Source organism: Gouania willdenowi, chromosome 14 (genome assembly GCF_900634775.1).
Source record: "Gouania willdenowi chromosome 14, fGouWil2.1, whole genome shotgun sequence".
In the NCBI taxonomy this organism is placed as follows: Eukaryota; Metazoa; Chordata; class Actinopteri; order Blenniiformes; family Gobiesocidae; genus Gouania; species Gouania willdenowi.
Window position 1 is genome coordinate 5,827,524 of NC_041057.1, and position 11,984 is coordinate 5,839,507.

General features: G+C 36.1%; 1 protein-coding gene across 1 annotated transcript; it reads left to right on the forward strand.

Annotated features, from left to right (window-relative positions):
* Positions 1 to 2,163: 2,163 nt before the first annotated feature.
* tmem135 (transmembrane protein 135) lies at positions 2,164 to 11,751 on the forward strand. The gene is made up of 15 exons (XM_028465873.1): positions 2,164 to 2,372; positions 3,956 to 4,083; positions 4,456 to 4,548; positions 4,707 to 4,740; positions 4,825 to 4,890; positions 4,991 to 5,037; positions 5,114 to 5,155; positions 6,216 to 6,389; positions 6,472 to 6,541; positions 6,653 to 6,820; positions 6,924 to 6,987; positions 7,078 to 7,154; positions 7,382 to 7,480; positions 7,595 to 7,662; positions 9,056 to 11,751. Exons 1-15 carry the CDS (start codon positions 2,235 to 2,237, stop codon positions 9,204 to 9,206), a joined length of 1,419 nt encoding a protein of 472 aa, XP_028321674.1. The 5' UTR covers positions 2,164 to 2,234; the 3' UTR covers positions 9,207 to 11,751.
* Positions 11,752 to 11,984: the final 233 nt, after the last annotated feature.

The window sequence follows — 11,984 nt, forward strand, 5'->3', positions numbered from 1 at the left end:
AAGTAAAAAGAAAATAATTTTGTTGGTTAATTTTTCACCCAATATTAATGGATATGAATTTTTCCCACGATCTATTGTCACAGCCCTGATCTCACACACAGGGAGTGAGACTGACACCTGTTGAATCGTTCTGTGCAGTACAGTCAGAGAGAAGGATGATCTGTAATCACTTAAAAAAAAAAAATAAAGTTCTCTTCAATCAAAAATACATATTTTCAAAGAAAAAAAGTGTTCAAATGCAAAAAAAATAAATATTTGAACGTTTTTTTCTTTGATTGAAAATATTTTTTGATTGAAATAAACTTTTTTGATCGAAAATATTATTGTTTGATTGAAGTCAACTTTTTTTTTTTTTTTAAATTGAAGTCTTTTTTTGATTGAAGTGATTTTTCTTTTTCTTTTTTTAAATTTATTTATTTATTTTTTTCAAATGAATAAAGACACAAATCTATACATCCATAGATCTGTTGATGGCCTTGTATCACACTGCAAAGAACGCTGTTAAAACTATAAGAGCTGTAAAAAATCCAATATTTGTCCAACATTCCGGTATCCAATATAATCCGATCGATATTTTTTTTTTTTATGTCTTTTTTTCCCTCTTTCTCTCAACACTGCATTGATTCATCCATCCATCCATCCATTTTCAGACCTGCTTTGTCCTCTGAACACTGCATTGGATTTAAAATGAAACGCTCAAAATGCACTTTCGGTACAGATTTGGAGTTTTATTTGCATTGAAATCAGATGAACAAAATAGGAATTTACAGAAGCCCTAAAGGGCCATGCTTTCATACATTTTAGAGGTGTACTCTGCAATGGATAAAGCTCCTCAAAATGCATTATAGATGCAAAGGCATACAGGGAAGGACTTGGTCCGCAGGAAAGGGCACGATATTTGGAAAAAATATGGTTTATTGGTGATCCATACGAGTCGGTTTCCTTGTCTTGGATCAATGGAGAGTCTTCCGTCTATTATGTATCCTGATATCGTCAACTACCTGGTTTTCACCAAGTCCATACACAGTGGAAGTTTGGAGGTTGACTACGGCTGTAGAGGCTCGCGTTAGCAACAAATATACTGTATATTGGCAGATAATTCAGTCAGTTCTAATAATTTCACAGTGAACCTGCAGCATAGTTACTGTAAAATAGTATACGACCACCAGGCAATCCTAGATTTAGACAAATCAAACAGTTATAGTCCGTTAGATTAGACTACTCTTTACCTCGAGCCTCGGATTGCTAGGCCGACTACATCCAGCGGCCTAGGAAGCAGTGGAGCCTCGTACCAGCGGTGTCCGCCAGCGGAGGAGACGTAAGCGGTGTGATCGGGAGCAGGAGCGGGGCTAGCAACACAGCTAAAAGCTAATCCTCAGAGAACACCGCTTCCTTCCATCCTGCGTTCTAATGTCTGCTCCATGGAGAACACACTGGACTACCTGAAGCTGGATTTAAAGGCAAGACAGGAGATGAGGGCAGCAGTGTTTGCATATACACCGATAACAAATATTGAATATTAGGGATGTAACGATTAATCGTAAGGCAGTTAAAAATCGATTCATAGGTATCACGGTTGATATCGATTTTCTGAAAATTGAATCGCAGTACTTTTTTTAACCAGCAGAGGGCGCTATCCACAAGTGTAGGCGGCGGGCGGAGTCTGCTAATACTTTCTTTCTGGCTGCCTTCTACTCTTAAATATGTTAATAAATGATTCATTACCCCTTTAGCACTGAAAGAATATCTGTAATATTACTTGAATATCTGTAAAAGTCATGTTTTTCTATTAGCTCTGTCTGCTAGCATAGCTTCTCTTCCCAGTATCGTGCATCGAATCGTATCGGGAGTTGAGTGAATTGTTACATCCCTATTGAATATTCAATAAGTTTGTGATCATGCATAGCAACGTGACCAAATTTACTGCGGAAGTTGATGGTCTTCATTTGGTCATACTACAACTCTTATTTAGCTAAAATACCCTTTGTATATTTTTGATTATATGTATTATTATATTGATTTTTTTGTTATTTTTTTTATCTTTTTGATTTTCAATAACTTTTTCATAAATACATTTACAAAATGAGAAGAAAAACACTGATGTTTTTTTTTATTTCGTCCTACGCGCGGACGTCCTCGTGCTCCGGCGTCCCGTGAACGCGCACGTCGTCGTCAGCACACTGCCCTCCCACAGTGGCGAGAGTTATTTGGTGTGGATAGTACTAGTGAAAGACATGACAGTCTTTAGTAAAATACCACACAACTGCTACGAGGTGGGTCACACCTGGAGCCCGTCGTGTGTGCGGGCCGCTGCGGACGTGACCCGGAGCGCCCTGGAAGTGTCCTTCAAGGTCTACGCTCCTCTGTACCTGGTAGGACTGTTTTCGAGGCTAGCACAACTTAGCCCGCTAACACACATACAACAGCCAGGAAGACCACTAGTAAAGATTAACTAGCATGCCACTCCGTTTAAAGTCCAAATTAGGGACAACTGGAACAAAGGACAACACGTGTCGCCTATTAATGAATAATTACAGACACATGTCATTATTGGATTGATAGCTAATTAATTAGCCTATGTTTCTATCTATTTCTAATGTTGTTTCACTTTGTCTTCTATCCACAGGTTCATTGCCCTCTGTAAACGTATCAGGACTAAAGTAACTTATTTAATGCAGCAGTTCTGCAAAACTCTAAACCAGGGATGGGCAACTTTGATTACAGAAATCAGCAATATTATATCGATTTACAGATATCAGCAAAAATTAAATGAAAACGTGTCGGATTATATCGGCCTGTATTTAAAATCTCAGCTATGAGCACTCCGATACATTGTAACTGTGGACGGTGAAATGTAAAATATAGTATATTATGCTTTTAAGGTAAACTCGTGGTTATTTTGCACTTTAAAATATATATTCAGCTGTTAATGGATTTATAGGGTTTATTTTTCAGGCTTCTACATTTTTTCTTTTTCTTAAAATATTAAAATATTCTTATGTTTATAATTAAAATGTATGTAACCCATTGGTTGATAATAAAAGGGTCAGTTTTTATGATACCTACAGTTACTGAATGTTGTTCTGTGTTTAATATTACTTGACAAGCCTTTTAACATTCCGTATTATTCAATGCAATACAACTTTATTTATATAGCGCAGATTACAACAGTCATATCAACGTGCTTATGAAAATATAAAATTCATAATAAGAAAGAAAAAAACCCAACAAGATCCACATGAACAAGCATTTAGCGACAGTGGGAAGAAACAACTCCCTTTTAACAGGAAGAAATCTCCGTTAGAACCAGGTTCAGAGGTGGCAGCCATCTGCGTCGACTGGTTGGGGTTAGTGGACAGAAGGACCAACAGAACAGGATAGAGATAGAACATCAGAGTGTCCCAGACTAGTTGAGCCGTGAACCACAGATCAGGAACTTTCATCTACAAAATAAGTAATAAATGCATATTTCGATTTGTTTCGTATCGGGCCAACAATCAAGGCAGCAATATCGGTATCGTATCAAAAGTGAAAAAGTGTTATCGGGACACCACAAGTAACTTTTTTTTTTTTCTTTTAAAATTTTTTCTGCCATCTTTGTATATTTGATTGATGTGTCTATAGTTCCGGACTCGGACCTCAGACAAACCAGACTATAGTTCCGGCACTTCCCGTGCACACATGCGCAGTTCTGTCACTGCCGGATTTTATCTACATAAGCGTAATAAGCTATCATGTTAAGGATGGTCAAGTGGTCTAAGGCACGATTTTAAGCAACTCCTCAGACGGCTCCTCACGGTGACAGATCAACTAACTGAGGACCTGTTGATGATGTTGATTCTACACCTTCAATCCATATCCAGCTTTCAGACACTTTTCAGGAGCTTTAATTTGCTGATGTGTGTTTTGCTACTGCTGCTGAAACGAGGTAACAGTGACTGTTGTGCTTTTGTAGATCGCTGCAGTTCTACGACGAAGGAAAAAGGATTACTACTTAAAACGGCTTCTTCCAGAGATCCTGTGGTCGACCTCGTTCCTCACTGCCAATGGAGGCCTCTACATTGTCTTCTTCTGCATTCTCAGGTTAGTAATTTAGCTACTTTGACAGCAAACTGATGGACGTTGTACAAACCCGACAATAAAAATGATTTATTTTATATGTTCAAGTATCACTCGTTATGTTTTGAATGGTTTGACTATTTCTTTATTAATAATTGATATTTTTTTAGTTAATACTTTTTTTTATTAATTTAATATAATTCTGATTTTTATTATATTGAAATTGGCTTTTTTTTTTATTTTATTGAGATTTCTGTTGATTTATTTATTTATTTTCATCTATTTTTTTTATCCATTCATTTGAAATAAATATATATAGATATATATTTTTTTTTAATAAATTAGATGCATGTCTAATTTTTCCATGACTGCTTTGTATTTCTATACCTTTGACAGGAGATTGCTGGGTGGGTTCTATTCCTGGTCTGCTGGCTTTGGCTCAGCACTGCCTGCCTCATACATCGCCATCCTCCTGGAGCGTAAGAGCAGGTGAGAATCAGCTTTTATCCAGCATGTGTTTTCCTGTCTCCTGAAATACACAAAATCTTAGATTTAAATTTGAATAACTGTAATGTTATCGTAGATGTACGGTTTATAATACATGATTATTGTTTAGTCAATACATACTCTTTTCTCACCAAAACCAGGAGAGGACTTCTGACGATATACATGACAAATCTGGTAAAAAAAAAAAAAATGCCTGAATGTTAATTATTACACATAAATTTGCACATTAATGAGAAAAACCTTTTGTGTTACTTCCAGGCCACCGAGACGCTTTTTCGCATGGCTGTGACGAGAGGCTTAGTAAAGCCCATTAATCATGGCGAGGTAAGAGGAAAAGTAAATTATGTCTGTTTCAGTGGCTGTGCTATACTCTCTTAGGTTTGTTAAGACGGTTTTTCAGTGTTACTTTTCTTCTTTCCAATAGGTGCTCCTGTTCTCCATAACAGCATCACTCTTTATGTTCTTCTTCAGGTCAGCGCTGCATTGTAAACACGTTTTGATGGAACGTCAGAACGTATCGGAGTTAATTTAGTTTTTTTTCTTCCAGAAGCAAAGATGGTCTCAAAGGCTTCACCATGTCTGCGTTAAAGTGAGTCTATTTTAATATACACTGTAAACACGGTCTTATTGACACTGTTGGGAAATGTGTGCATTGCATTGTGGGATGTGTGTATGATTGGTGTTTTATATTCTTGTGTTTTTGGCCAAAAAAGGAGGACAGTGATTAAATCGACTCTAGCTTTTGTTCTAGTTTGTTTCCAGTATTCCTGTAATGTCATCTCACTCTTGGCTGGATTTAGATTTTTTTTGTCTAAACCCAAAAATGAACATTCGCTATTGTTTTGCTGGAACTTTCAGTTTGTAAAAAAAAAAAAAACAAAAACAGAAATGCAGTGAGTGTTTAGGGGCTAACAAAATTAATCACTGTAAGAATTAATTAGAAAACATTTCTATGCATCACTCTGTAGCATTTTTGAGCCAATTTTTTTTTCTTATTTTTAAACTTTTTCTGCAACTACACCAAACTTGCCACATTTTAACCTATTTTCATCACTTTTTCTTGGTATATTTTTGCTCCTTTTAATGCATTTTGCTCTCATTTCTGCCACGCCATCAAATTTGAATGCATTTTCTGCAAATTTTTCCCACTTTCAAGACATTTTTGGCACTCATAAACCCTTTCCGCCAATTTTCCCACCTTGTCACATATGTTGACCCGTTATTGTCACTTTAAACCTCTTTTCACCATATGTCATACTTATTTTTGCCAAATTAACCACATTCATGATTTGTCATGCCCGTTATTTGCAAGTTTAAACTAATTGTTCCTACTTTTCAGCCAACATTGACACTTTGAACCCTTTTTTTTTTATTACTTTTTCTGCCTGTTTTTGCCCGCTCTAATTTGCAACTTTTAACCAATTTCTGTGGTTTTTAAAATCCCATTTCACCACCTTTTCACTTTGAACCAATTTTGAAACTTTTTTGACAATGTCAATAAGAGTGTTTAAAGTGGCGATAAAAACAAGCTTTCGAGTGGGTATTTCAACCATTTATATATTTTTTTTTTTACAAAGAAAAAGATTCTTTAGCAGCTAGTCATGTTATTAAAACCGATTGTAGAGGCCTTGCACAATATTGTGTCACAGGTTCATCATTGGGAAAGAGGAGATTCCATCTCATCCTGTCACAGCAGAACCTTCCTCCTCAAAGCCTCCTGAGGAACCTGCTGCAATAGAAACTGATTCACAGGCATCAGCAGTAACGCCTAAAGCCAGGGGGAAAAGCTTGGCTGCGTACACCCGGGAACTGATTGAATCCATGTAAGAAGAAAACACAACTTATTATAGACAATAGTAACCACTGCTATCATTATAATATTTTCTTTTTCTGTCAATAATCCAGATGCAAACGTGGCCCCAGACACAGATGTTGTAAACATCACCACGACAACTGCATTTCCTACTGCATTAAAGTAAAATTCCTTTTCCCTCATATCATCTCCTTTTTGATCTGAAATTTCTAATGAATACAAATTTTTGACTCAATGATACTAAATTTTACTTGTTGACTTTTTTCTTTGCAGGGGTTTGTCAGGATGTTCAGTGTTGGATATCTCATTCAGTGTTGCCTTAAAGTGCCCTCAGCATTCAGGCAGATGTTCTCCAAACCTTCACGACTCCCCTCTTTCCTCTACCATAAAGAGAACTTCCAGCTCGGAGCCTTTTTAGGATCATTTGTCAGCATCTACAAGGTAGAAAAACATTCAATTCAATTAACTAATAAGATATCATTCATCAAAATGCAGGCTTTGACTTTTATTAGTTTTAAATAATTTTTTGTTCTTATGCACAAAGGGAACAAGCTGCTTATTACGCTGGGTGCGTAATATTGATGATGAACTCCATGCACTGATTGCCGGTAAACAATAATTGTTTTGTATTTAAGATGCTTTACCTTATGACATCCATGCCTTCCTCTGACTTTTTTTTTAATATATATTTTTTAAAGGTTTTCTGGCTGGACTCTCAATGTTCTTCTACAAAAGCACATCAATTTCTATGTATCTTTTCTCAAAGCTGGTGGAGGTAAATAAACAGTTTGCAGGAAACACTTTGATACATTGTTTAGTGAAAATGTGTTGGAGAAATACCAGAGAAGCTGCTAATAAATGCTGTATAACCAGTCAATTATTTCAGTGTTGTGATTATAATTCAAAAATAAGAATATGGAGTATTTGTCACTTATTCTAATAGCACCGTTGACTTGTATGTGTGGGACACTGTGTATTAATTAATTTGTTTGTTTGTTTTAGACCATGTACTTCAAAGGCATCGAAGCCGGACAGTGCCCCTACTTTCCTCATGCAGACACGATCCTATACGCCATCTCCACTGCAATCTGTTTCCAAGCTGTAAGTAAGACATTTTCCCATTGGCTCAATGGAAATATGCTTCTGAGACATTTCACATGTAGGATATACATTCACACATGTAGGATATAAAGTGACTAATCATTTTAATCTTAGGCGGTGATGGAAGTGCAGAATCTCAGGCCTTCGTACTGGAAGTTCTTACTGCGTCTGACAAAGGGCAGGTATGAATGAAAACTGGTTTCTGTTTAAAAAATCAGGCTTTGCTTCAAAATCTTCAATGCAAGAGAATAAATTAGAAAGGATTTTTTTTTCCCCTCCTAAGGACATTTTTAATTGTAGCTTAGCTTAGTGTCATTGGCTTAGCGGCCATAAAAACAATAGCTTGCTGGAGTGATTGGAATTGATCTGTAGTTTTGAGAGCATCAGGAGTGTCAGTGGCAGAAAACCATGAGCCATGCATACTCGGCGAGAACATGCAAACTAGTGACCTTGTTCACTCTGATTTAATAGTTTTAAAACCCTCTATAATACATGGAATACAATCAAATTCAAGCACAATAATGTTAATTTGCCCTTCACAGACAAAGTTAGAATCTCAGTGGAAAAAAGGGGGTTGTTTTTGTGTACCACCCATCCCGGAAGAGGGGGAAATATTTGTAATTTAAAAAGTAGGAACAATTAGTTTAAACCGGCAATAGATGGATACATAATGTATTGATCCCGAAGGAAATTGTGCATCAGTCTGTTGCTCACATTCACACAAACAGAGCAGGATCTACAGAGTTAAGAAGTTAAAAACACATAAAAAAAAATCAATAAATACATAAAAGTCCAAGAGAAGTTAAGGCACTGCAAGACAATGTTCAAGACATTTCCCACTAATGTGCATGACAAATCATGAATGTGGTTAAATTGGGAAAAAATAAGCATGAAAAATGGTGAACAGAGGTTAAAAGTGACAATAATGGGTCAATATATGCAACATTAGGATGGAAAAGTGGTGGAAAGGGTTTATGAGTGCCGAAAATGTCCTTGAAAGTGGAAAAATATGCAGAAAAAGCATTTAAATTTGATGGAGAAGTGGCAGAAATGTGAGTAATGTAGCAAAAATACATTAAAAGGAGCAAAAATATGGCAAGAAAAAGTGATGAAAATAGGTTAAAATATGGCCAGTTTGGTGGAGTTAAAGAAAAAGGGTAAAAATGTGCCCAAATTCTTCAAAAAAATATTCCTAGTTTCTTGAAGGCATCTGGCCACCCCCTGCTTGTGTCTCGCAACCCTGAGGTTGATTACCCCTGGCTTGAGGGATTTCAAATCCCACAATGCTTTGCGTGAAACTTTTTTGAAGTATAAGTCACATGACGATTTGTCAACCAACCAATTAATATATATAAAACAAAGTAGAATTTCTACCTTTGACATTTGTGAGTTAATCTGTTTTGGAGCATTTATTAGAACAACTTTTGAATGACATAAAAAAAAAATGAATAAATAAAATTGAGTTATGTGCTTAAGCAGTTTATTTCTAGCTTGTATTTCGATGCATCTGAAGCTTCCAATCTGCTAACCCAGGACATGTATTCCTAACACTGCTTTTTTGTGTCTTTACCAAAGGTTTGCTCTGATGAACCGACACTTGCTGGACGTGTTTGGGACTCAGGCCTCCAGGGACTTCAAAGGGTTTGTTCCCAAACTGGACCCTCGTTACATCTCAGTGTGCAGCCAAGCCATGCTTCCACCAGGGGGTGACATCCAGTTGGGATGATTAGTGAAGAGACTCTGGGACGAGAGACTTGGGGTTACCTCAGCAGTAAATGGAACAGCTTGCTGTTTTCTCTGCCCAATTTAAAGAGTTTCACCACGCCGTTTAATACCTGCTTTGAACTTGTTCCATCAGGTGGGGTTTGACCTGTTCAAAGTGTTTGAGTATTGGAACAATAGAGTGAAGTTTCAAGAATTTTACTCGGGTTGTTTGAAAAGTAGAATACATTCAATAGAAAAAAATGCAGGAAGTCATATTTCTCTTTAAAAATAAGTTTAATAAGCCTTTTCACACTCTGGAAGTGCGCATGCGTGACCTGCGGGTGTCATTGGACAAGAGAGATGAAAATGTAAACACGACGCTGTTTGTGCTATGTGCTGAGATTTTCAGCTGACTTTTCTATACGATAAAGGTAAGCCTAATCTATCTGACATTCCAATATATTGCACGTGCAACACTCAGACTGCAGTCACTCACTTAAACCGGCTTTCAACGAACACGTTTCATTTAATTTTTTGCGCTTTTAGTAGGCCCGTTTACTGGACTCAAAACACCACTCACTTTGTTGTTGTTCTTCTTCTGGTTGTGTACACTAGTTAAAAATCGCTACTCTGTTATTCATGAACGGATCGAGCTGAAATTTGGTAGGTATAATCTATGGAGTTGTACGCATCGACGCTCGGAGCTTAATTTTCAATTTGTTTTTAATGGACGAGGAGTCGCAAAAAATAATATGCCTGGCATAATCTATGGTTTGCTGAACGTGTGAATAAAATTGATTATATATTATATTGTTTAATATTATAAATAAACATTAATTAATGGTAGTGGTATTGTGAGATGGTGAAACTACACAGAAGAACAGAATATATTGTATCATCTATTTCTAATCACTTGAATCTGACCATTATTTTGGTCTTTTATCATGTTTAGTACTGTACATCACAACAGTGCAATATACCTAGAACACTTTATGGAGCCTAAGCAGTGTAGCCACGAAGCATACATTTGCCGAAACAATCTCCATTTACTTGTTTTAACAAATTAAATTGATTAATTATATACTCTTTTTAAATAAAGTATTTTCTGATTAAGTGAAACAGCACTGACCAGCTGATTCATGTTTACAAAATGTGACTATAACCTGGGTCACTGTTGAAACTGGAATTTTCAGCTCTTGTGCAGCATTAGCGTTAGCAGCTAACTCTGTCTTTCTGCCTTGGAGACTGATGCCACGTTTACGCAAAAAATCTTGTAAGGAATCAACGCTCCAACGGCAAAAATAATCACAATCTCTGTCAGACTTGATTCCTACACCGTCGGCCAAGGCGGGTTTATCCCTCTTGACCTTTGACCTAATGCAAGAAGAACTGGACCACAGCGAGAGTGTGAAAAGGCTTATTGGGTTCAGTTGTTCAAAAAACAAAGCTTTTTGTGTGTAGAGTTAAAAAAAAAAGACTATTTCGGAAGACTAAAGACTATCATTTTTTTTTAAAAAAAACACGTCTGTAGTGTTTAGACTGACCAAAAATGGTTTATTTAACTCTATTTCCCTTGGACTGGACACAAACTTACACACTTTAGTGTGTATGGCAACTGATCTACGGAGCTACAATTAGAACACATTTTAAACAAACCAAAGCGATTTATGGTTTCTAAAGAATAACTGTTTCTAAACTGAGTTCATGCCTAATTTTAATTTTACCTTCATTAGTCGGTTGGTAAAAGGTGTGAAATAGTCTTCGAAGACGGAGTTATAAATATCTAACTTCTTAAACTAAACTATTACGAAATTTGTGGTTATATTCATTTCATTTCAACTAATCAATCATGCCCTTTGATAACACATAAGAGTCCAGTTAAATAAATAATTTAGTAATTCTTGCTAAAGAAGGATAACAGTTGCACTTAGTTGTGAAACTTCTCTCTTTATAGGCAGCGCACTGTGCTCAATTTATTTGCATTTATGTCCCCAAAAAGTGTAGCATATTTGGACGGTGGACCAGTGATTTCACACGTTTTTTTTTTTTTTTTTAGATGGTGCTAGTTTAAAACTTAGAGAAAACTCACTCAAACACACTTTTTCTGACTAAAATTACAACCTGAAACATTATCAGTCAAGGTTAAAATAGAATGTTTACTGAAGTTAAAAGTGCCACTTCAGCTTGCTTTAATATTAATACATTAGATGTTGATTAAAAGATGGTTTTATATCTTTAATCTTGCATATTCTGAACTGATTCAAGCATATTACTCACCGTGTGTATTTTAAGACTCATACATCACACCAATTATTTGTTTCTTTAAGTGTACTATTCACTAAGAAGCATGTAATTGTCCCATTTCCCGCTGTATAGTCGCCTGTGTTTTTTTTTGTCAGCTTCCCCATACAAAACATCATCAGGCAAAGTCATGTTAATGGGAAATGGAGTAGAAATGGCTCAAACTGAGGTGAATTTACTCCAACCCTTTTTACACAGAATTACAACCAAATTGATGTTTTTGATTCTTGTATAAAGTGTCTATAATAAAATATTTTCTAACTTGTGAGGATTGATTATTTCGTTTGTGTGGTGAGTTGAATTTTGAGTTGTAGACACTAGGTAAATTATTTTATGTACTTAGTTGTCGAACACACCTCTCTGTCCTATTGGAACTATTTAATTTCATTCAAATAGTTTTGACGGAAAATAATTGCGGAAGTGATGTAAAGGCACATGTTATGAGATCATCCTATTCTTCAAAGTAAAAGCAAAACTTTCAAGTTTAAAAAAATAAATC